This window comes from Pinus tabuliformis, chromosome 8, assembly GCF_031772625.1.
Source record: "Pinus tabuliformis cultivar Carrire ecotype Pingquan chromosome 8, CPIR1, whole genome shotgun sequence".
Taxonomy (NCBI): Eukaryota; Viridiplantae; Streptophyta; class Pinopsida; order Pinales; family Pinaceae; genus Pinus; species Pinus tabuliformis.
The window spans coordinates 497,596,137-497,623,477 of NC_142294.1; the positions used below are offsets into that span (position 1 = coordinate 497,596,137).

Here is a 27,341-nt window from a genome sequence, read left to right on the forward strand (position 1 = left end):
AGAAGAAGACATGCAGTTCATAATAGCACAACAGTTCATATGGGCCAGCACACGTTTTTGCCACCTCACTCCACCAAAAATCACGCAGAATTAATGAGCGCTTAGCCGAAACTCATAGACTGCTGTTAACTTGCACTTGCATCATGTTCAACTCGAAGTATATATCCTCTGCTTCCACAATCGGCTTAACCTATCGTCCTCCGCTGAGTTTCCTACCTGTTCTCGAATTTCACTCGTGCATCAGGCTCACTCAAAGGCAGAATCACATTCTACAGGAAACGGGTGGGGTCTTCTATAGGCAAGTGCAGCAGAGTCTTCCAGAGCAGAGAAGCCTAAGGTTCTTCATCCAGTTTGGAGCTTGAAGAAATCTCTGAGATCCGACACCATTGTGGAATAAATCCAGTAGCAATAGCAGGCCATGGAGTCAGAAACGAAAACTCCAGAGTTCACTGGTGGTCAGGAGATTGCAACTTTTCTTGTCTCATATGGACTACTGCCCAAGGTTTGGGGAAGAGTCTCTTCATGCAAGCAATTCAGAGGGCTTTACTGTGAATGGGCATGAAGATTTCGTATGTGTCGCTTTCGCTTCAAAGAGTAGAAGATTTCATTGTCAACCAGAGTAAACGTGGAGAGGACAATATAAAAACTGTTCAAAAGGTCTCCTCTGAATGCCTCAGGGGTGATGATGGTGAACCAGCCTTCATTCATCCAGGAGCTCTTATGTTGTTTCTCCATATAATCGAGAAAACAGATTTCCAAGCAAAGTTGCAGATTTACACGGACTTCAAACAAAAGAAGCTCAAGCCCATCATATTTGTGGGTCACTCCATAGGAGGGGCAGTTGCAACCTTGGCCACATTATGGGTTCTGGGAAAAGGCTAAGGCAAAGCTCTCCCTTTTGTATCACGTTTGGTTGCCCTCTGGTCAGACATGAAAGGCTTGTTGAAGCAGTTGGCCGTGAGAACTGGGGAGGAAAATTTTGTCTCGTGGTTTCCAAGCATGATATTGTTCCTCGGATGCTCCTTGCACTGATTGAGTCCATTGCTAACTCCTTGACGACCATTTTTCCTTATTGGCAGGGCACAAATGTGCCTGATTCTTTAATTCAAGATGCTTGTAGGACTCTTCTGAAACAGATCTTTGTTTCTCCAAGCAGCCCATACAGACCTTTTGGCACTTACATGCTTTGCTCAGGCAATGGTGTAGCTTGTATTCAAAACGCTCAGACGGTTTTGGAAATGCTTAGTTTGACTATGCGAAGCCAACAAACTTCTTTTGATGAGATTGTACAGGCCTGTCTTTCAGAGCACATAAGGTACGATTCTGTTTTGGAGGAGGTTTTGCAAAACCCCATAAGAGGGATACGATCAATAGAGAATTCCAATTCAGAATCCCTTTACGAGATGGGTATTTTATTGCAGCTTGAAGCTATTGACGTTGGAGCTCAGAATGATCATGCACAGCTGGCCCTACGAACAACTGGAGAAACTGAAAAAGGGTATAACACAAATGTTGACAAGCTAGCTATTGAATTAAGCGTAAAACAAAGTAGCATGGCAGAGCTTGAATGGTATAAAGAGAGATGGAAGAAGGTTCAGTTGCATGGCGAACATATCCTAGTCCAAGGCCTCAAGTACCAGCCTCTACACCACCACCAATTTGTTTCTCAGCATATCCATCAGGCCTATCAGCATATTGATGAGCCTCGTCATTGAGTTTTTGGGAGAAAATCATGGCAATTTTGGCTAATTAAGAGCAGAAACTTGAATGAGACAAGGAGGATAGATTATAGGAGATAGATCCTCCTCATTAAACCCTCACTCATTCAAATATTACTTAATCAAATCACACTAGCTCAGATTTGCAAGCAGCACAGTTCAAGGAGAAGGCACCACCGGCCAAGCAAGCAAAATCAGAGAAAATTGGTTCAGCAGGAAGTTAGCAGACTGTTTCTACAGGAAGTTAGCAGACTGTTTCTACAAGAAGCCAGCGAACTGTTTCTACAGGAAGTTTGAAAAGAGGGAAGCCAAAGGAGAAATCAGCCGAGATGTTAGCCAAAGAAGCCACCAGGGCCATCAAAGATGAGGAGAGAGATTGGTTGCTCAGAGGATGAGCAACACTTTCAGTAGGGGGGTGATGACGAGCCCCAAAAATGGACAATTATTTGGGCTCATTCAACCTCCTAATTTGACTTAATCCACCATTCTCATTAGTTTATTGCATGTTTTTGATTATATTTATGTTAATAGAGTGAATTTGGTTAGTCATTATGCCAACAAGTCTAATGGGTGCTTTGTGTAGCCTTTTTGGTCAATTTGGAGACAAAATTGAAGGTCTTAATGAGCACTTGGCAGCCAAATTCGTGGGAAGACAAGGGAGAGGATTTGTAGGAAGGTGTCCCCTTCATTTATGGGCCCTTACCTCGAATTCTCCACCATCAGCTCGGAGTTCAAGGGCCACCGAATCAATCAGCACAAGGGCAGCCAAACAAGTCAAGTAGGACTGCTGTTAACTCCAAGTTTTGGGCAGCCGAGTCCCTAAAGTTTAGGAGGACTGTTGGGTCCTCAATTTGTATAAATAAGAAGGCTTAGGGCCTCATTTTGGTTAGCCAGGTTAGCCAATGGATGTTAACTAGTTAGCCAGTAGATAGTAGCTAGTAGTTAGTCATTTCATAGCCTTGTTGTAGTCCTTTTGTAATTCGATTTGTAGGCCATGGATTAGCTTTTCTTTCAACTCATTCTCAAGCTCTCCTTGTGGACAGTTTTGATGTAACTCTTCATTCTTGATTAATAAAGATGAATCCAGCTTTGCACCAGCTCTGAATCTCTCTTGGGAGGCTGTAGCTCTTGGGGTTGGGCCCATCTCAAGCGCCCAGTACCTCCCTTATTTATCTTTATGTGTGTTCGCTGCATTCTTAAAATAAAATCTACTCTTTAGATTTAATTCGTGCTTTGTTACTTAGGTTGCTTTTGATGGTTGAAGTAGCTTTTTATGTTTAGGATGGATTGGTAGGAGTTAGTCATGCGTTTATATCTCTTTGATAATGTTTTGTTCACATGTTGTACGTGATTCTTGTCATGAATAAGGTTGCTGTTCACTGATCTCATTAAACTGTTAGATAGATCATCTAATATTTTGATTGTATGCAAGACGTAGTTGGTTTGATTAGGTAAACACTATGCAGGGTACCTTCATCACCTCCTCGTTCATCTAAGCCTCGTCTAGATCAGCTCCTCCATCACCAAGTCTGTTTCCTCATCCCCCATCTGCTCTTTTGCCACGTAACCCTACCTTCTTGCCTTTCCCTTGCCTAAACCTTCTTTGATGCAAGCTAGACTTCCACACCCTCTCATCACCTCATCCCTCAGTCATTGGGTCATTCTAGGCCCCTACCCAACCTCCCTACCCATTCATGCATTCTCTTCCACTCACCTATCAGTCAAAAACCCAATCACGAAACATCCTGTAGAAGAATTACAGAACTTCCTGTAGAAACCCCTGCAGACTTCCTGTAGAAGTTCATAAACACGGTTGCATGGCATCCTGACTTTGTGAAACTCTCTGAAAGGATGATAGGGATCCCTTAGACCCTCTCTGAACCTTCCCAACCTTTCCCAAGCATTTCTCCTCCTTGATCCACCTCTGCACAGTGAAAAGCTAGTTAAAAGCACATGCATGATAATTCAAATAACTTAATCAAAAATACAAAAAAGATGTTTTCTTCAGATAGTGATAACTTAGACACATGCATTTTACCTTCCTAGAAGTAATGGCATCTCTTCTCGTAGTTTTCATTCTCATTTTTGCATCAGTAGGACTAGTTGGTAGAATTAGGGTTTGCTAGGGTTTGTACTTCTTTTTGGCTTTCAGTTTCTTTCCACAAGTAGATTAGCTTCCTTTGAGTTAGCTTTCGTCCATCAGTTAAAAAGCTTCTTCTAAGAGCTCATAGAAGTTGGCTTGAGCCCCTAGCGGACTTGTGCCAGCTGCGGCAAGAGCTAGTACTTGTGCATACAACACCGTTGCTTCCAAGTTTGTTACGAACTACCGGGTTGATAAAATTAGAGAAGGAAGCTCCAGGAGTTGTAGCATTATTGCTACAATACTGGAGCCCACCAAACTTGGCAGTGCTTCCTCTATTTATATTACTTTTCCAAAATCATTAACTTCCATTTGTTCCAGGTGGCTTACCTACCCGAAGGAAACCAGGTAGCCACCTATATGCATTAAACCCTGTTCAAAATTTAAGAAGTTTCTTTACTATCCTTCTAGCAGCATTGTTTTGACTGTCTATACTACTGATTCGATAAAACAAATTAAACAAGTGAATTTCATCAAAATTTTATCAGATTCGAACTTGAACACTACTTCAATCCTCATCCGAAGATATTACTGGGGCTGGCGCTTTGTCACTGGAGCCTGGAATCTCGCTCCTCTGCTCAATTCTCCACTTCAAATCTTTTAGGGTTTGTTCAATTCTCCCCAAGGCCAGGTTATCTCTGTAGGTCTGTATCTGAAGGGTTGCTATTTCCCTAAGTAGTTCAGCTCTGACTGGATCCTTTTCCTTGTTTTTCTCCTATGCCTTTGTTCCGTCACCCACTGCTTGCTCTCGATTTAGGGTCATGGCCTGTGCCACCACATTTTTCATTACCCAATATTGTGATATGGTTTTCCTAAATAGGGAGTGCCTTCCACGAGAATTCCCTGGGTCGGGAACTGTGCTTTCCCACTCCTCCATGGGGATGTCTTGGTGCTTGATGTTGTCATTCAAGTCCCTCTCCCAACTTGCAATTTGGGATCTAATGTCCGTTGGGTTCCTTTCCATATATGTGGCGATAAGAGTCTTCATGTGTTCACTACCCATCTTCCTCCCTCTTTTCCTGGTCGACCCGCTTATTCCTTCTTCCTTCTTGTTTTCTCTCTTGCCTCTCCTAGGGGCCATGTTACTCCTTGCCTGTCTACAACTTTCGTCTTCTTGTTCTTTGTTCTCCTCATTGTACTGTCCTCGGTATGATAAGATACCTATCACAAAGCCATTGCATTTATCAGAATTATAATAGTAAATCAAAACTATTTCCCATTTACCCATTTTCTTTCCCTTTCCAGGGTTTGTTGCCTTCGGGATTTTTGTCAGAAGGGATTTAGAGCTAGTCCTCTTTTTGTTAAGGGTTCGTTCCTTGCTTGGATATCTTGCATTTTTGGCTAGCCTCATGGGTTCCTTGTTTTGGCTAGCCTCATGGGTTCCTCCCTGGATGAGGTCGGTTTTCTATTCCTCCATTCCCAGGGTCTCCCTGGCTTGTCTACAACTTCCCTCTGGGTGCTGGCTCTAAATCCCTCCCCCCAAGGTTTCTTGTTTTCCTGGTTCGCTATATTCCTTGGATTTTTTCCCCCAAGTTGCTTCCTTTTTTCCTTCTGGCTCCCTCCCATCGATTCCTACAGGCCTGGCTATAGTCATGCTCTGTCAGGGTTTACTACAAGCTTTTTCCATTGTATGGTCCTCTCCCTTCCTGGGTGCGAGACCCTCCCACCTGATCTCCCTACCCTGGGATTTCACAAGCACTTCTATATTGTTTATCTCAGTGTCACAAGAATTTCTGGTTTCCTTCTTAACAGACTTATGCATGTTCCATCTCAGATATCCTATATTCCTACTGAAATTAATCTTGGGCCTAACGAGGATGGGGAGCATAGGAACTACATACCAACTTGTAGGTCTAATGCTACTTTAGTCCATAGGTTGGGTCTTTGCTCTTTGACCACCCTTCCTCTCACCAGCTCTCCTCTCTATCGTTTGTATGAGTTTAGATATATCCTAATTTTTGTTAAGTTTTATGCCCCTCCCCCTCCTGTCCCTTACCTTTACTACCACCTATCTGGCATTATTACCTGCGCAGATCCCTACACCCTCCTCTTAGGATGCTGCCCCTCTATCCTTACTACCATCTCCTCTCATTAATCCTCACTTTCTCTCGGTTGCTCTTGCCGTGTACGTGATGTCCTTGTCCTGCCACTTGTTGACATTCTTCTGCTCGCCCCCTTGCTCATTGCCTTTCCCTCTTCTCTGTCATTCTCATCCGTCACCACCCTCATTCTCTCGGGAGTTGTACCTTTCTTGCCCTGCTCCGTCACTTGCTAGCTTACTTGTCTACTCACTTCATTCCCCTCCTCTGTCTGTTCCCCCACTTGTCCTCTTCCTCCCCCTTCCCGATCACATCTCCCCGGTCCCTCTAGATTTCCTGTGTTGTTCCCCGATTTGGGGTTCTTCTCTCCTCCTTTGTCTTGTTCAAGGAGTTCCACTAAGTTTGTCATCTCCTCCATATGGAATAACTCTTCCTCGTTTGCATCCAGGGTTCTTCCTCCATGCCTGCTCCCCCAGTTTTCCAGGTTGTCTGCTGGTGCATTGCCTTTCCTTCTCACATGGGTGGGAAGGATGTAGTCTATTTGTCTTATGAGTTTGCCAATCCCCAGCACCAACCAAGTGGTTCTCCAGCTATGGATGATTTTCTCCTATTGGGTTCCTTGATTTAGTTGTTTAACTATATCAATTACCATTTTCGAGTCTCCTTCAACCTGTAGATTTTGGTATTTCTCCCTTATGGTGATTTCTAGCCCTTCTTTCAGTGCATGCAGCTCTACTTCATTGTTTGTAGTGTTACCACAGTCCATCGCATTGATTCTAAGAGTCCTTCCCCTGTCGTCTCTGAATATTCCACTAGTCCCTACCTTGCCTGGGTTCCCTTTCATAGCCCCGTCGAAGTTTAACTTAATAAACCCCTGTTGAGGTCTTCTGAAGTGGTTGGCCTCCTCCACCTCGTTGCTTTGGTGTTTCCTGGCTGTCTTGTGCGTCATGCTTGGCTTTAGGTTCAGGTGTATCATTATTTTTGTTTCTGTTGGGTCTGTTTTCCAATCCTCCTCAAACCACCTCTCGGTAAGAATGGTCTCTCTGATATTTTGTATAATTTGGTTCCATATCTCTATTCTTGCTCTACCTTCCTCCTTGAATATCAGTCTGTTTCTCTCTTTCCAAATATTCCACAGAACAAAGCCTAGCGAGAGTCTCCATGCCTTGTTCAGGATCGTGTTCTGGTAAGGTTTTTTCCTCCAGTTCTCTATCATTGTTTGCATGCTATTTATATTTTTGTCGCTGATTTCAAATATTTGTTGATGTTGTTTCCACATGTTTACACTGACTTTACAAGAATTGGTTAGATGCTCTATGGTCCTTTCCTATTCTCTGCAGAGGGCACATCTTGATGGACCTTGCATTCCTTTTTTTCTCAGTTGGTCCCATGTTAGTGTTGTCCCGTGGCTTAGGATCCAGGTAAAGAATGCTACCTTCGACCATGTTTTTGTTTTCCATATACTTTCCCATTTGTTTCTGGATGTCTGTTGTATCCTAATTTTAATTGGTAATCTTCTCCTATTGTGAACATACCTTTGATTCTATAGCCCCATATTAGAGTATCTGACCCTTCTTTTATCATTATTTTCCTTGTTTCCATTTCCTTTTCATAGATTTCCCATTGGGGTGTTGTTGGCACATCTGCCCAGTTTTCATGTTGTTTCCACTTTCTCCAATATCCTTTAGATTCCGGGCACTAGTAATTTCATACTGTGTCACCCTCATTTAGGCTGGTGAATTGGTGGATCTCTTTAAACTACAGTTGATTGTTGAGTTTTTCTCTCTGTTGCCATGCTTCTTCCCATAAGCTGTGCTTCCTGATCAGATCCCTGTTGGCACTGGCCAAATTCCATATTACAGAACCTTTCTTCTCATTTTGACTTCTCAGCTTTCCTTCTGGGGACCTAGGCATCTCATATTTTCTCTCCCATAGTTTTTTCCACAGGTCTTCCCCTCCCTGTGTCCATCTCCACCACAAATTTTCCCCCATTACCTGGTTCAAGATGTATGGATCTCGAAGACCGAGTCCTCCTTCTTTTAGGGATTTGCTTAGCCAGCTCCAGGATAGGAGCGCCCATTTCTTTGTCGTGCTAGGCCCTTGCCATAGGAATTTTTTAAACATATCTACCATTTTCTGGTAGATTGTTTTAGGTGTGGCTTGGCTGGTAAGTTGATATATCGGGATGGATTGAAGCACCGATTTTAGTAGAATGATGTGGCTCAGGATATTCAATGCCCTGAATGTCTAGTTTTGCATTCTCCATTGAATCTTTCCCATCAGGGTACTCCAGTTGACCACTCTATTTTGCTTGTCATTTAGGAGGATGCCTAAATACTTTGCAGGGAAATTCCTAATTCTATATCCCATGGTTCTTGCCAATAAGGCTTGGGAGGAGGTAGGGGTATTAAAGAAATAAATCTTTGATTTCTCTTTACTTATATTTGTCCCAGAGGCACCTGTCAAGTTTGTGAGAATTTCCATTTTTTTTTCTTCTTTGAGTGTTGCCTATCCATATAGCATGACGTCATCGACAAATTACTGGTGGGTTACAGTGAGATCCTTTCCCCAGAGTCTTAGGCCCTTGAGTTGTTCGTTGTTAACTTTAGATTTTATCTATCTTCTTAGTCCATCCGCTGCGAGGATAAACAAGAATGGGGATAGCGGGTCTCCTTGCCTGAGCCCTCTAGACACATTGAAAGCTTCTGTAGGTGATCTGTTTATTAGTACTGACAAAATTGGCATGGTTATCATTGACATTACCCAACCTATCCATCTATTATCGAAGCTGAAAGCCTTCAGGATGTTTTGGAGGTATCCCCAATTTAGTCTATCATAAGATTTGGCTAAGTCTAATTTTATCAGCATCCCTTTGGTTTTTGAATTTTTCAATGAATGAATTGCTTCTTGTGCTACCACTATGCCATCTGTTATTTGTCTACCTTTGACAAACCCTATCTGCTCTTGGGATATCAACCCTGGTAGTATTGGTTTTAGTCGATTCACCATAATCGTAGCTAATATTTTGTATATAACATTGCAGAGCACTATATATTGGAATCCTTGTGGTTCTTCCGAATTCTCCGTCTTTGGTATCAGGGCTAGGAATGTGGTGTTCAAGGTCGGATGCATTCTTTTGGTGCATCTGGATTCTTCTACTGCATTCACTATGTCTTGGCTCATGAAGTTCTACGTAGCTTGATAAAATTCTAAAGCGAATCCATCAGGCCCAGGTGCGTTATTCTTTGCCATCTTTTTTATTACCTCCTCCACCTCCGCTTTTGTTATGACTCTTAAGAGAGCCAAATGCTGATCTCTAGTTACTAGTTTAGGGATATGTTGACTAATTTTGCCAATGTTGTCCTCCCTTCTAATATTGGTTTCTATCAGGAGCTCTTTGAAATGTTGTACCAGCAGATTCTCCATTTTTGCTTTCTGAGTTATCCTGTTGCCTTGTTGGTCCTTTAGGGAGAAGATTCTATTTTGTTGTCTATGTTGTACCATTGTTTCATGGAATAATTTCATGTTTCTTTCTCCTTCTTTTAGCCATTGGATTCTTGATTTTTGTTTCCATATGATTTCCTCTTGTTTTCTCCTTTCTTCCAGATTATTTAGCACCAGCCCTTCCTCTTCTGCCAGCTCTTCACTTCTTCCTTCCTCTATGACTTTCTGTTGTATTTGTTTAATATTTATCTGGAGTGTTTCTTGTTCCTTCTGGATGTTTCCAAATTCTTCTTTGTTCCACTTCTTTATCCTTCCTTTTAAGTCTTTTAATCTGAGTTGGAGGGTGTGCATTTTGTTTCTTCCTTCCATCCCAGTCTCAGTCTCCTTCCACCAATTCTTCATTTTATCAATAAAGGTGGGTTCTCTTAGCCAGAATGCCTCAAACCTAAAGGGTATATTCTGGTTTTGTTGATTCATAGCTATTTCTAGTTTAATGGGCCAATGGTCTAACCCTAAACATAGGAGGATTGTTGCTTCATAGAAGATATATTTTCTAATGAAGTGTTTTGTTGCTAAGAATATGTCTAACCAGATGCTATATGTCTGCTCCCTCCTCTTCGATTGTTCCATGTATATTTTCCATTTATGGTTGGAATATCTACCATTTTCAGTTCTGCTTGAAGGTCCCTGAACCTCTCCATCTCTGGCTCTTCTCTTTGCAGTCTGCCTTTCTTCTCATCTTTTGATGTTGTCATGTTAAAGTCCCCTGCTATCATCCACAATTTCTCCTCGTGAAGGTTTCCAAGCTGTTGTAGTTGGAGGAGGAAGCTTCCTCTTTCCGCTGGGGTATGAGGGTCGTATACTGCAGAGACTAGAAACCATTCTCTGTTTCCGATTAGCCAGAATCTTCCCGTGAGTATTCTTTTCATGCCTATCCAATAATCTACAGTAATTTCTACAGGGTTCCATAGTATTGCTATGCCTCCCACACTGCCTTTCGCATCTATGGACATGCATTCATATTTCAGTTTTATTTTATTTAGGATTTCCTCCATTTTCCTTCTTGAGATTTTTGTTTCCTGTAACAACATTAGTTGGGGTTTTTCTTTTCTTAACCTTTCCACTAAGTGCCTATGTTTACCTTTACTATTAGGGCCTATTATATTCCAAGATGTAATTATCATTGGGATGCTTGGTTGGTTTGGTGGAATACCGCTGATAGTGGTACTACTCTCCCTGTATTCACTAACATTTCTCCCATGATCTGTATCGATTCATGTAGGTTTCTTTGACCTCTTTTCTTTCCGCCTTTTGCTTTTCTCTGATGGTCTTGAGTGTTGTCTTGTTGAAGGCCTAGTTGTTCTACCATTTCCATTTTCCCTTGTCCCTGTTTCGCTTGGTACTGTTGAAATGTTTCTCTGTATAGTCTTTTTTTCTCTTCTGGAATGAATCTTTCATCCAGGTGTCTCCACTCATTTAATAGTTTCCTCAACACTTCTTCTTCTGAACTTAGTTCTTCTCCTCTACTTGTATCAATTTCCATTATTGCATTATCCTTCTTCTCCCTCTCTTATATATCCTCCTTCTCTGTCAGTTTGCTTTGTGCCTTCCTCTTGGGTTTTTATTTGCCTTGGCTTGTGTTGCTTTCCTTTTCGTTTTCCCCCTGATAGTCCATTGTTTGGGTCTCATTATCTTCTTCTTATTCTTGTAGGATTTCAAAACTGTTTGTATTGCTTGGTTGGGCTTGTTGTTCTTTCTTTCCTTCACTGGTATTCTCTCTTGTTTGTCTTCTTTTGCTTTTTACTTCTTGAAACCCTTCCTTGTCTTCTTGGTTTTTCCTCTGCTATTTATTCCTACGCTCCTCTTCTTCTATATTCAGTGGGCATTCCTTGAATAGATGTCCATACTCATGACATCTTCTACATCTAAATGGAATATGTTCGTAGTTGAGGGTTTGCTGCTAGACCTCTTCGTGATACTCTAACTCAACTGTGTCTGGAATAGGGTCAACTATATTCATGTAAACACAAATTCTAGTGTATGAGGTGTATCTTCCTCTTTTTGTTGTTTCTGTTATTTTAACAAAAATGCCTATTGTATTTCCTATGCCCTCTAGGATCTTCGGGTCCCAAAAGTCCATTGGAAGCCCAAATAACCTAACCCATACCGGGGCTGCCAATAATTTTTCCTTGTCTGGGTTATAACATTCTTCCTAGTATCTCATGAACAATCCAACATTATAATGAAAGTAAGGGCCATTCTCAAACACTTTTTCTTTATCTTGCAGGTTCGAGAATATTATCGTGAAGAAGCCTCTTGCTCCCAACTTTAGCTCGATGTGGCCTCGAGATTGCCATTTTTGCTGGATCCATTTGGTGAGGTCCTTTTCTATCGGCCATACTCCAGTGAACTTGCATATGAGCGCATGGTCTTTCATGTAGATTCTGTATCGCTCCAGTTTTTTCATCGGAATTATGAATCTTGGTTTCTCCATCGCACATGGTAAACACTTGCCTCTGCTGTCTACCTGCCATCATACTCCAAGGATAGGTCCTGGTTTTCTTATTTCTCCCACCTGGTTGCTGGTGCCCTGGTCTTCCCCTACTGCCGCATCTCGATAGGAGGAGATCTCTCCCTTCCTCTCCTCTTCTGTCATTTTCTTTGATTCTTGGTTTCTCGGTCTATCTCTTACTACAGTCTGTGGTTCTTCTTAGCACTGCCTAACTCATGGTCGCCTGAACATTAGGGTTGCAGAGCAAAGTATGCACATTTGATCCCCGTCAAGCTTAAAGGGGAAAACAAACTCAAGGATGCAATTTACATGGTAAGACATTGAAAATGTATATTTGATTAATGTAAAAAAATCATTTATGTACAAGTTTATTGAACTTTTACTATTTCATGTTATAGGCAAAAGTCAAATATTCTTAACCATGAAGATCAACCATTTATAAATGATTGTGAGTTCATCCATATTGATAGTTGGGCAAAAGATGATAGCTATATGTCTATGATTTTTAATCATGTAGATGGAAAGAGTCATAGCCAAGTACTGGCTTATGATGTTGTTATGAGAAAACTAACATATGAAGACAAAGAAGCAAAATGAGAGATAGTTAAAATTTATCAAAAACCACAGTTATTGATTGACTGTCTTATAGACATATGTTCAAATGAAGGAGATTGGGTTCTGGATTTATTTTCTGGCTCAAGTAAGTTTTATTATATGGAATTGAATTTCAATATATTCTTTCTTAATTTATATGTCATTATACTAATTTACTTCATTATTTCTTTTGTGCTTGATAATTAGGTACAACATTAACATCTTGCCTTCAAAAAGGAAGAAATTGCATTGTCATTGAAAAATATCCAGTACAGTGCAATTTTATTCAACAAAGAATTAATGCTCTTCAATTTCTTCCAGATGCAATGCAAGAAATTGGGTTGAAGAAAGGGGATTTTAGTGAATCACGTGTGGCAGAAAAGGCAAAGGAACCTCAACCACCATTACATGGAATGATTGGAAAGGAATACATTGGGAGATTTGCAGACATCAAAGATCCATTAAAAGAGAAAAATGCGCAAAATGAAGCAGAAAATATTGTGGAAGAAGATAATGATGAAACTCTAGACGATGAAGAGTTTGGATTATGTGATATTGTTGATTAAATTTAAGTTATGCTTGGAAATCAAGCTCATTTTTTGTAACTATTAATTAGTTACACTTGTAACGTTTTGACTTTGACATTTTATGAGAAGAATAATCATTCAATTAATGTTGTTATGTGTTCAATATTTGTATTATGTGATTTTCACATTAATTTTTATGTTCATTATTTTTTGAAAAAAAAGCATTGATTATTATTAATTTTTTGACATGAAATTCATTTAAAAAAAAAAAAACAATTATTTAACCAATTTTTGTTAAATTTTTCCTATAAAAATTGTGATTTTGACATGTCATTTCTAGCACAAAATTATCAAAATGTGCAATTTTTTAGTTATCTTTATGTTGAAAATGGTTATTTTTATGTCAATTGTTAAAAAATATTTTTTTTAGAGAAAATTATTTGATGTGCATTGAAAAATTAATTAACGATGTATAAATATGTAGAATATCAAAACTTTAAAATATCAACCTTCTTCTTTAAATATGCAAAACAATAAAAACCTCACTACAATTTTTTTTTTAAATAAAAACAAGAAAATATGAAGAAGAAAACCACTTCAAAAATTGTTAAATTTAGAAAATAATTATTTACATTTCATACATTAGAAAATTTAAAGTCAAAAAATAGGTCTTTTAAAAAAAGGGCCTGATGCAAAATCACCACTTTTTTAAATCAACATGCAAATCACTAACATTCTAAAAAGTAATGTACATAAAAAAAAATTAAAGTGCCAAAAACTATGTTAAAAACAAAATATTTGTATTCTGCATCGCTCCTTTTCAAAATCGGGTCACTTTTTTGCTACCTATAAGAAACAGGTAATTATATTAGTTCCCATTTCAAAGTTTACATTGTTTTTAGTATTCCTATGGTAGCCCTTGTGTTAGACTTTCTTGAAATTAGTCTTAACAAATAAAGAGTCCAATAGACACTTTGTTTTTTAAAACAAGCTCTATCTAGCAAAGAAAATGTTGATTACACAGAGTTGCAAGAACACTATTACGAGTGCAAAGGTCATCCATAGATGTGTTAATATTTTTTTTTTGAAAGGGAGCGGCAATACAACAAATTATTTTCTTGCACAAGGACATGCAAGATGATCATCATGGGGGAATGTCGGGCCTCTATTTTGTCTTTCTTTATATCGCCTTTTACTCAGAAATCCCTCATGATTTTGTTTAGTTAGAATGGTTATTGTCATGGTTTCCTGCATTCTTGTTGACAATAAAGTAAGTATTTACTATTTTCCATGATTCCCTTGTTTAACCATATTTAAACATTAAAAGCATCATTAATAATAGTTCATGTGTTTGCAGGTTTAAACTTAATTGATGCCAACAAGCCTTGATCCTACACTCACCTCCTTATATTATGCATCAGATTCATGTACCGATTGGAATTCCTGTACTCATGAGGATTCTTGAACTAGTTTATTATAAGACTACCTAGTTCCTACCCCATGCATCAAGTTTTTTCACTCACATTCCTGCACCAAAGTCAAAGAATGCATAAACTACTTCAATTATTCAAATTTGGAGGATATTACTTACCTTACAGTTTGAATATAAGTTTGAGGATATTTTAGGAAACACTTGTTGTTAAACATCGCATTTATTTTCACCACCAATTGTAGACCCAAAAAAGAGGAGTCATTTACCAAAACAACCCCTCATGTACCAGATTCAACTCCTCTATTTGAAATTTAATCGCACTAGAATTAGATCTGACTTTTATCCATGGAAAATGATTATGATTTGTAATTTGTTTCTTCTGTATTAGATTGGATTATTAATAGCCCGATTTGTAATGTAAATATCTATATAAACTGAAAGATGGCCTTGAGCCTTGGGAGGAGATGATTCCAACGTAACATTACACGAGTATAGTCAATATGTGGATCGCTCCCTCTATTTGTTGGAGTTTGATATTTTCCTTCCACATGTAAACACTAATATCTCAAAGATTAATTGAAGCACTTCATGTTAGGTTCAGTTTTATACATTTTATGATTATAATATCAGTGTAAACTAAATCATTGATAGAGGGTGTGAGCTGGCTGGGTTGGCCGCCAGACTAGCTCGACACCACTCTGATTTGATGAGAATAGGGTATGTTATGATTTTTTGAGTGAGTATATTGAATTTGTCATTTACTGTGTGGTGTGGTGTGCTTAATGTTAGATCTGTAGGGTCTCTTAAAGCAATTTTCATTCTGATCTCTTTTTACTTTACTTGTGGAAATTGTCACCTGGTATAGAATGAATTTGTATGAAAAATGTTTGGCCTATGATATATAGCTCTTCCTTTGAATTATGCATAGTCATGCTATGTAATATTTAGAATATTCTGTGTGATTTGAATTTCTTGTTTTGATTTATACTTTGGCTTATGAGACTTTGTTTCTCTAGGCGATGACCATGTATCTTTTGATTCATCTAGAACTTGAGTTTTTGTAATATCACACTAATTTCGTTTTGTCACCTCTACCCTAATGATTGTAATGAAGGTTGCATAGGTATATGATGTCAAGCTGCAGGGGTTGCTATGATTTTTATGCATCAAAATTTTAGAACACTTGTATTGTTCCCAAAACGTGTTGAGGTCTTGAGAATTCGATTTGTCTGCACTACTTATCATTATTGAAAGACCTCTATGATTTTGAAGCCTACAGTAATGCATACACTTGTTGATAAATGGTAACTCGTGAAGATAGATCCATTTTTTGAATATTCATTTGATGTGTTTTCTTCCAGGATTTATTTATTTTAAAAATAGGATAATTGCTGCAAAGAGAGAGAGAGTGTTTTCTGTTTTGACCTTGTCCACACAATATGCTTACACAGTGAAAACATTTAATAACGATTGATGATGGTTTTAGTAAATCGGATCTTAATTTCTTAAAGGATTTTGTTACACAAAGGTGAACTAGATAAAATTAGTACAAATTAAAGTTTCACTTTACATAGAGAATGGTGTGAATTGATCTTGAATTTATTTCAGCATTTGCAATCTCCCTTTTTAATGTTGTTTAGGAATTGCTTTTTTTCCAATCAAATAGTAGTTAGGATTTACCTTATGTCTGCCAATACTTAGGATTTCCTTTTGCAATTACTAATAGTACATGTTTGTATTCTGTTTTCTAAATGTTATTTTGAGGTTTGTTTCCAACTGTCAGGGTTGGTGTTTATTCTTTCTCAAGTTTTCTTTGAAGTGAAGGATTCAATTTAATTTGTTGAGATTGATGCGCAAGTTATACTAGAATTTGATTTGCAGGTTGCTAGGGCTCTCTCTGGCATTTCCAGTGCTACGTCTTGAAGTTCACAAAATCCCGTATTGAAAATTAAATGTTGGTAAATTATTATGCATTATATTACACCCAACATGGAGAAGAATGATCTACAAGTTTTTATGGGTGTTGTTGCAATGATGATTAAAATGTGAAGGGTTAAGGAATATGCAGAGTCACAACATGTGGTAACAAATTAACACTTGTAGAGACAATAATGAACATAAACACTAGTAAATAAACTGAAAAGGAAATAAACGCCAACAAGGAAAGCAAGATTGACAACAAAACATGAAAGGAAACCAATATATTTGACATGCAAAACTTACTTGGAATGTAGATTAACGAAGAGTTTCTTAATCTGAATATGTGTACCCAACCCAGACGAGAATGATTACAAGAATGAATGATCATCTGGGTTAATTTAAAAGAGATTACACGCAAATTTGCTCATGCATTCTCGCCACTTATTGACAAGTGACAGAGTTAGTTAAGAGAAGAGAAGTGGGATCCTCTTTTCTAGGAGTGTCCCCACATGCAACAAGGAAGTTCATGCATGCATTATAGAAGGGTGCATGTCTTCGTGTTGAAATAATGTGTCAAAGAGGGTTCACTTGTTGGTCATGAAGGAGTATGCTCAAGGAGGGTGCACTTCTTCAACCCAAAAGAGTGTGCTCAACACAAGAGAAATTCTTCATCAACTTGAAGTGTGCTTTTGCCTTAAAGTGATTTTTCTTGCTTTTATCTTTTTTTGTGAGCTTTTGAGTGCTTTATGTGGAAAGTAATATGATTTTATCAGTCATAAAAAGCTATGAGTTCACCTTACCATGGGAAATATAACATAAGCACTTTTAAAGGTTAGTTGATGACACGTAGGAAACATGCACTTAGGAGGATGTGACGCTTAGGGAAAACATAAGAATGGCAAATCAAACAATGTGATTACACCAAAGGGATTGAAACAAAAATTCATGTAGGATCCAAAATTGAGTTAGGAAAAAAATTTGGAGGGTCATTGTCGCAGCGACAACACTTGGCAACATGCTAAAAGAACCCCAACTTCTCTGTTGTGGTCTCATTTATGCACAATGTCTCAATTCTCTAGGAAGTATTGATTCAATCAGTGAGTTACCTTAGCTCCCCATTCTGCTCGATTTAAGATATAGTCTTCCTAGTTCCATTACTCAATACAAAACATCCTTAAGCAAGACATATCATGATCCTTTCGATGAAAGTAAGGGTATTATAACATGGAAAGTTAAAATCAATCAAAGTATGATTTTTACATATCTGATGTTGCTCAGCTACCACCAAGCCTAGAATGTAGCCCATCATATTCACTTCAAGAACACATATAATTCTTCTTTTCTAGCAAGCCTAGACAATACCCTGACGAAGTCCCTTACTTCACCTCTCTACACAAAAATCCTTTCTCTTCTTCCACCTTTTATTTTTCTTTCTTTTCAATAGGATTTTTATTAGGCCCTTATTATTTTTAATCAAGGTGGAAGAGGGATCCTGACTTATTGAGAGTAGAAGAATTTTCTCCTTCAGAGACAAGTTTAAGACCTTTGATACTTTTTTTTGCTAAATTATTCCCCTTATCTTACTCTACTCAGATAGATTGGAAACAAAACATCATTAACAAACAAGAATGAGTGTAGGAATGAGAATCTTAAATAGATATGGGAATTATGGTTTGCGTATAGCTTCCCGCTGAAGGATTGTATTTTCCATCCGAAAATCATCGACTTAAAAGATGTAAACCATGTCAAAGAAGAGGGTAACAAATAAGCCAAGGGTTGTATGTTACCACAACTTGACTTTCACAAAATATTAGCCACATCATCTTGAAGCTCAAAACCAACTTTATTCAAGGACTAATGAAATTGAAAAACAAAGTGAGGAAAAGAAAAGAAAAATAGGAATGTGATGCATCTAACTAAATGAAACCTATCATATCCTAAACTAAATAGTACAGGGCCAGGTCATGTGAAATGGAACTTCCAATGTAGCCATAGAAGATTCTCCTAACCCTTGGGTCAAAATATGTGATTGTGTTATACCAGAGTAAGGTAAATTGCAGTGAAAAAGACAAACAATGCAAACATATACATTGACACATAAAAACAATAAGTGTAATTATAATGGTGTAACACACTTGACTACTTTATTGGATGAAAAGCTCCACAAAAACAACAACTACTAGTTTCACGATCATACAAGACTTGATTAAATGAATGAAAGTATAGGGCATGAGACATAGGTCCTTGCTGACAAAATTCATTGAGGGAAACTGCCATAGGATTATGGAAACAACCTTTTAGGAAAATTTTACCAAAAAACGATAAAAGATAAATCCACATCATAAGAAATATCAATAGGTTGATAAAAAATTGTGATGTCATGTGAGTTAAATTCTTTGTTGGATGATGCAGATGGTATGTTAGATCAAAATATTTGACAATCGTTAAGACCACTCTCTGTTTCCACACTGCAGATTAAGGATTTGTTTGAGGTGGGATGTACAAATTTAAATTCAAGAGTCAAATTAAACTTTCTTCCTCGAGGGTTTAAAATTTTAATTTGAAGAAAATGAGAATCCGTCAAGAGAGAGTTAATATCCCATGAGATGATATTTACGACAACATTTTGTGAGAAAATCTTAAAATAACCAAAATCAGAAATGTCGTCCCGGTGATAGGAACTTGACACAACCATCAATGTCGGTTGAAGTCTCATACTCACCTGACTTAACTTTGAGCACTGACAAGATTGAAAATTATATTGGGAAAGCGCAGTTAGGTGCTTGTCTAAACAAGAGCCATTATTCAAATAATGAGATTCATAAGAGAATTGAGGATAATCAGAGAGATTTTTGAGATTACCACAAAAATCATCAACGATAAGTGTATCATCTTCTTTATCAAAATGAGGTATAATTGAATGAAAAATCTTCAATGATCGCATTAGACTCTATTTGAAACTTCTGCAACTCTAAAAATTCTTGTGGAAAAAAAATGTTCATCCATGAGACTTGAATAACCATCAGCATACAATTCAAAAAATATGAAATCATCAGGGTCATGGTTGTCCAAGGATTCAAATTGATTAACGAGTTGAGGGTCGACATAAATATAAAGATTGGAAGATGATTGATTAATAGGATCAAATGAACCATCATCTGGGGACCCATGTGAAAGAAAAAACAATTCTTCGTCAAAAATTGATCTTTTGATTTATGGATCAGTTTGGGTTGAAGACACAAAACATCAAAATGAGGTGGACAAGGAACAAAATGAATATCATATTCTTCTTCAGGATGTTCCGATTCCATTTGAATAGGAGAACATGATGAATCTAATTCAAAATATTTCCTTGACATCCTAACTAAGAAACAAAACTTTTCATCCAAAAATTTCCAGTCCACATCCTCATCTGAAAATTCATAACACAGATGAAGGAACCAGCTAGTAAAATATTCATGTGATTCATTCGATTCCATTCTAAGCTGATTCATATTTGTTGAATACGTGATGAATCTTGTTAACCAATTTCTTAAAAGATGAAACAAAAGTAGTGGGTAAAGAATAACACTATTTCTTTGCAGAATATCTAATGTACGGGTAAGCAACCTTGCAAGGATTTCTTCAGAATAAGCATCACTTGAAAAACAAAATTAAACACACTCAATTATGTAATCAAGGACAATTTTTGTTCCCTTTCCATCGAATTTCAAATGTGAAAATTTATGTAAAAAATTCAGAGGGGATTGAAATATCTAAAGCTTCAGAAAAACACTTCAGGGTTATGATCTGGTATGATGCCATTACAGGTGAGAGACTAAAACTGACTTCACAGGCTCAACTTGTCATCTTGCCCTCCTTCTAGCACCAAAATGTTGATGGTGCTGGATGGTACCAACATGTAAGGGGATCTCTCTGGTGTGAAGTCTCAATTAGACCTCACACCATTTGGTGTAGGAGTCCCATCCAGTTGTATGTTCCAACCACCATTGGAAAGGTTTCAAAGATGTGCCCTCATTACACAACATACACAATAGATCACAACACCTCTTTGGAGCAGCATGTATGTAAGCTTTGTGTGACACTTAATGTAAGATGCATAAGGAACTTCCATAACTAGTAAAGGAAAACGATCCTACGATTAGGCAAGTAATAGTACTATCCTAAAGGGGGATCCGAGAAGGAAATGAAAGGCTTGTTGATTACATGCAGATTAGTCCACATAATAAACAAAAATCATGACAATATATCAACACTTATTCAATAACAACCATATCTAAGAAACAAAATAGTTCATTAAAATTAGTATGTAATTGAACCAACTAATCCGGATTTAAACAGGAATGCAACAAATTATAGAGATAACCATAAACACAGATATGCAGCGGAAATAATACTTCATTTCATTAATGTAAAATACTGAAATATTCTTACAAACAGTAATGGAAATAAACCAGCTAGGGCGATGGTAGCTTATCTCTTAGAAGAGATGTGGCGGCTACATGCCTCTGAACTGTGTTACAATGAGGCTCAAAGGCCTATTTATTGTTGAGAAACAATGCAAAACCCTTAGCATTCCAAAACCTAACCCTAGAAGATGAAACGCCAAACTGTGGGCCTCGTTTGGGTGAATTGGTACATTAAATTCCCGGGGTCGTAACTTTGGCATACGATCTCCGTTTGACGCGTACAATAGCTCGTTAGAAAGATCTACCCAAGCACTACCACTTTGGGAAGGGCAACATCGGTCCATGGACCCATGCTTCCCCCAAATTTCCCAAAAAACGTCGTTTAGGGTCTCAAAACGGTTCCTGAAGTTCAAGACCTGAAAAACTGCTAAAAATAGTAAACTGTGCTACAATTTAGGAAACTGAAAAAACTGAAAGATACAGTTGTGGGGGTCCAACTGGGATAGGTGGGTGGCCACCAAAATCCACTAGGATCATTCCTCCCCCCTTAGGAAGAAATGGTCCCCATTGCGTTGAGTTCCTCCCTGAGATGAGGAAGCTTCTGCTAAGCTGGGTCTCTGGTAAGTTGTTCTGTAATCTTTGATGTGTCCAGTAATGGTGGGAAGCATGGTTGACGGCTATCCACATTGAACACTTGGTGCAAGCGAAGGAATGGAGGAATGTTATGCTTAAAATCATTGTTTCCCGTAGCCTTGGTACTGGTGTAAGGACCATGTCGGAGTAGTTTGATTTTTTGATGGGTTCTGGTAAGGCGTTCTCTCTGCAGATGTAACCAAACTTTATCACCCACCTAAAACTTGTGTGGTACCCCTGTGGGTGGGGAGAGGTTGTTCCTGTGTTCTGTCATGACCGTATCCCTTTGTTGCTGCTGCTGCGTGGAGGAACCCTTTGCTGGGGTCATGGATGTAGCAACGATCTTCCCCTTACTTTGGGAGCGAACCAGACAAAAAATGAATTTCCTAGTCTAGGAGATGAGCTTGCTACTTTTCTTGGTAGTGATCAAAGAGGTGGCAATAGGTGGGGCTACCTCTGGTATCCTGTATAATGAATTATCCAAAGAAATAATGACAACGTGAGGCCTTGACTCATACACAGCATGTTGCCTCCACAAGTATGGCTGGCCTAATAATACATCACAAACATCCAAAGGTGTAACATCACACATACCTCATCTGTGAAGGGCTTGATGATGTGGGGAAGGCGGCACTGCTAGCGAACTTTAAGATCTCGTCCTTCATGAAGCCACCCGATACTGTATGGCTGTGGGTGTGGCATAGTTGGTAGGCCCAACCGCTTCACGACCTCTACTGAAATGAAGTTCTTTTGGCTACCACTGTCGACAATGAATTGCAGCGACGAACCCTTCACCCACATCTATGAGTGGAAAAGACGTTCCCCCTCCTCTGGATCTTCAGGCTCACTTTTCTGGATCTTGGTGGTGGCAATAATGGCGCTGGGATCTGCATCAATGATCTGCTTCCCTTTGCCATTCCCCTAGTCAGGTTCTGGCTCAGGGTCGGAACATGTATCTATTTTTGAAGCCTTCAACTTGGCCACCAACGACTGCTTGGTCCGACACTCACTTGTGTTGTGAGTGGGGCTCTTGTGGAACTCACTCCACTTTCCTGTGTCCTTCTTCGGCTTTGTGGTGTTGTTCTTTTCTTGTGGCTTCGATGGGTTGTCTTGGGTCACCCCACCTTGGCTTTGTCCTTTTGGCTTCAGATTCGCAGATCCAAAGTCTCGCTTTTTCTGTTTGAACTTTTGCTTGATTTTGACAGCGTATCGGTATGTCATGCCGAGCAAGGAGATGTTCAGGAACTCCATCTATTCCTGGATGTATCTGTGTAGGCAACCGCGATATTTGAGTACCAGATGCAACTCAGAATCTTTGATACCCAACTGTGTGTGAAGGGTATGAAAAATGTTTACGAACTCTAGCACATCTTGGTCCCGTCCCTGCCGCAGTGTGGTCCATTTGATGTATTTGTCCTCATAGATTTTTACAGGGTAGTACTACTCCTTGACGGCATCCCGGAATGAATCCCAAGTGGGTGCGGCTGAAAATAGTGAGCCAGTACTTTCATTCTTCTGCTCGCAATAGGTTTCCCAACAATCCTTGACGTGGGGGGCTACTTTGAGAAGAGCGAAAACAATCTTTTCCCGACTTGAAAATTCATGAACAGAAAAATACCCATCCAGCAGATTTAACCATTTATCTACGGCATCTGCATCTATTTGACCCTCGAATATGGCGATTTCAAAATTAACTTGTACCTTAAACGGTGTGGCGCTTCCAGAGTAGCTGTTGGAAGCCGATGCGTCGCCTCTAGGTAGCCGCTGAAGGATCTGCACAAAGTTATCCATCATCGTGTTCCTTTGCTGCTCGAGGGCTTCTTTGAGAAGGATTTTGATAGGATCTCCTGCCCCATCGTCTTTCTTTTCATCCACCATGGGAGGCCATTGGGATTTGCGAGGGTGGTATTGCAAAGGTTCGACCAGTTCAAGCCCTAACTCTTTATATCCCGACCTCGTTGGGGACATGTAAAGAAAAACAGAGAAAAAGCAGACCGCTCTAATACCATTGATCTAGATTTAAACAAGAATGAAACAAATTACAGAGATAACCATAAACATAGATATGCAATGGAAATAATACTTCATTTCATTAATGTAAAATACTGAAATATGCTTACAAACAGTAATGGAAATAAACTAGCTAAGGCGATGGTAGCTTATCTCTCAGAAGAGATGTGGCAGCTACATGCCTATGAACTGTGTTACAATGAGGCTCGAAGGTCTATTTATTGTTGAGAAACAATGGAAAACCCTTAACATTCCAAAACCTAACCCTAGAAGATGAAACGCCAAATTGTGGGCCCCGTTTGGGTAAATTGGTACATCAACTTCCCGGGGTCGTAACTTTGGCATACGATCTATGTTTGACGCGTACAATAGCTCGTTAGAAAGATCTATCCGAGCACTACCACTTTGGGAAGGGAAACATTGGTCCATGGACCCACGTTGCCCCTAGATTTCCCAAAAAACGTCGTTTAGGGCCTCAAAACAACTCCTAAAGTTCAGGACCCGAAAAACTGCTAAAAATAGTAAACTGTGCTACAATTTAGGAAACTAAAAAAACTGAAAGATACAGTTGTGGGGGTCCAACTGGGATAGGTGGGTGGCCACCAACATTGACTTGTATCACCAACATATATTGCAAACATAACAAGAACAATCCTACTATATCCATGATACATGTATGAAGAAGTGTCAGCTCATAGAGCTTTCGATTATGAATGAAATATCCCAAGTACACTGTTACATAGACAAAACACTAGATCGAGTAATGGAACATGAAGCCACAATTTGCTTCTCTAAAGAATTATCTATCTCCTATGCACTACAATAGAAGCCAAGGCAAGAATCCAAGCCCTTAACTTGAGTTATGAGGATATATTTATAACAAATGATAATGACTTTTGGGCTTCCTCGTGACTCTTCAACTCCTATGATTTTTCATATTCTATATTAACCTTTTACATTGCATATGTGGCTTTTCAAATTCCACATGTATCTCTTGGACTTCATTACATACAACCCATTACAAATGACAAAATACATATGAGACGATCTCTATATGAGAGAAAAATGTTAATAGGACATACTATTGTCAAATGGACAAGTCATGTGCTTCCTCATAGAGATCATTGGTGATGTATGTGCACCATTCTCTGAAATTTGTAGAGATGACTTTGATCTGAACTAGAAACTCCACTGCATATTGCATCTTCACCTCCAGTGCCTCTATCAATATGGTCTTGGAGCTTGATTGTGAATTATTTCATAGCCATGAGACTTTCATGTGGGCTTTGACTGGGGCGATGGAATATTGTAGAATAATGTCTTTGATGATCTCCAAGCCTTCCTGTTTTGATGCTTGCTTGATCTATTCTATGTATTTCCCGATCTCCTGGGATTTACCTGATTCTTATTTCTTCAAGTGATCGTACTGAAGTCATCCCATGCTTTTGTGCTAGAGACATGAAACCATTGTGTATAGGACTATAAATGGCAATAGTGTTAGTTGTTTCTTCTCCAAGATGATTGTAAATCTGATGGTGGAGCCACAGCTACACTCAATTCATTTCAATGAAAATCCTATCATTTCTAACCAACTTTAGCAGAACATTTAGATATTTGGCATCCTATTCTTGAAGTTGATCAACTTCTCTTCTTTCCAATTTCAGGACCTTCAATACTTCTTATGTTTTCTTTTGAAAACCAATAAGGGGGGCCACCACCTATTGAAGAAGTATCATTTCATCATATAATCGTGCCATGGTATCCTCCATTGGCATCAGTTCCTCCTACATGGCTGACTACCATTCTACTATGTTGAAGTTGTGTGAATACAACCATTGATTTTCTGCAGCAAGATGTTACGCCTATTGCTTCGCTACAACTAGTTCTCTCCTTAATCATACATTATCATTCAACAAATATTCAAATGTGTCATGCACTGCAATATCAAAAGCAACATTTTCGACCATGATTTCCCTAGGATTCCTTCTGGTATTGGTAGTTATTTCCCTCTCTATAGATATTGACACTGGGATTTGAGGATCATTTTTGAAATATCTATGTCTTTGTTGCATGATCCTCTTCTTAAGCTAATAAAACATGACATTACACACAACCATGACTCTATCTTCAAGTGGAGGTGTGATTCCCATTTCATTAAATGGGAGATGACCATAGGTGAGAGGAGGTTCTTTTGGAGAGCCTGTTTCATCATCTATGGGCTGAATGGTATCCTCCTCCCCCAATTATTCCTCTACCACCAAATTTGACTGTTCTTCCTCCAGTATTTGTGTTGCTTCTTCCTCTTGGGACTACCTTTGTTATTCCTCTTCTTGTCTACTTATTTCCTCCTCTTCTTCCTGTTTCTTCCTGAGTAACTCATCTTTCTTCCTCTTCTCTTCTTCCTCTAACTCTCTCCTTTCTTATTTAGCTTGAATAGCTCCTCTGTTCAAAGGATCAACTTTCCATTTCTTATAATTTCTCCTATTTAATAATGTTTCATCCTTTTCATAGGAGCTACACTCTTTGCTTGAGGGGTTATCTATGTTGCCTCCTGTACCTGTATGTCTTAAGCTATTGGATCTTGGGGTGAACCGAATTCCATTCCTAGTTGCATCTTTCTAAGTGAATTGTACAAGTTCTTCACCATCTCATCTTATGTTGTAGACATTGATGAATATCCCCAATTGAAATTGATCCTTTCACAATGTTTCCTAAACACTCTCCTAGGATAATATCCATGAAAGTCCTTAACTATGAAGTGCAAGTGATCCAGATCTTGTAACTATACATTTTCTACCTTGTGGCTCTTCAGTTCATACAATCTAATCCTCAAAGGGAAGGTGGGCCAAGGGGATTTCTTCTTTTTGTGAAGAAATCCTGACAAACCTTTATCTAAATGATATGCTACTTCTTGCAATACCACCTTATTGGTCACATATTGCAGCATGAACTGAGGGGAAATATTACAACTAAAGAATATGATGTATGTAACCTCAAGTGCTGCAAACCAATTAGTCATATCATGTAGTGACACCTTCACTTGATCGATCATGCAAGGGGGATAAATTTCATATATCATATGGAATATGACTGCGAAGAAGTTCTCTGTCAAACTATCATATGTGCCTCTAAAACTTGCTTATGACAACACTTTGTAGTGGAAGTAGACTGCAAACTTATTTTGCGAGGTCCAGTTCCAGTACATTCCTGGAAAACCATATCATGCACAGATTCCATCTAACAGAAATGCAAACATATAGAATTATGATGCCTAGTTGGCCCTCAAAGATGCCTTTTCCTACCCCACATATGTTGCAACTCAAATAGAAATATATCTACCCAATTAAAGATCTTACCACGAGTAACCACCATTTTGAGTATATATATCTAGTTTTTCTCAAACACCTCAGCGTTCTTTCGACCATGCAACCGACAACACATAACAATGAGATACTGATATACATCCCTAAGAATCCTATTAATGTACACTACGGATGGACTGTGACAAAACTTAGCAAGCTCTTGACACCATGATTTAATGATGTCATTTGTGTCATGATCGGTCCATCCAGTGTAAAAGTTGTTATTGCCATATTCTGAGGGCCTTTGCATCTTATTGTAAGTCTTCATATATTCTCCATAATAGGTGGCAAGTTTACAACCGCTTTCGCTAGAAGCACACGATGATAATCATCCATCTCTGTAAGAATCCACTAAATCACTTATGCACAAGGGATGACTGAGAATATACATGCAATCATGTGTATCCTGGATCGCTTGATATTGATATATGCTTCCATATCCTCCGTGTTTTTAGGAAAATGTTTCTGCATGAATGTATCTTTTATGTCATTCCATGTGACCTCAATAGAATTATCTATGAAGCACTGTGTATCTACATAAATGGGAATGGTAGGCTTTGTCACTTCAACTGCTTCCTCGGTGCTTTCCTATGAGGCTTCT

General features: G+C 38.7%; 1 protein-coding gene across 1 annotated transcript in view; it reads left to right on the forward strand.

Annotated features, from left to right (window-relative positions):
• The first annotated feature begins 552 nt into the window (after window positions 1-552).
• Window positions 553-27,341, forward strand: part of LOC149236258 (lipase-like PAD4) — a 41,076-nt gene continuing 14,287 nt past the window's right edge. Inside the window, exons 1-2 of the mRNA XM_089368823.1 lie at window positions 553-864; window positions 1,080-1,570. Of these exons, the coding sequence (XP_089224949.1) occupies window positions 553-864; window positions 1,080-1,570 (803 nt within the window). The remainder of the gene's footprint in view (window positions 865-1,079; window positions 1,571-27,341) is intronic.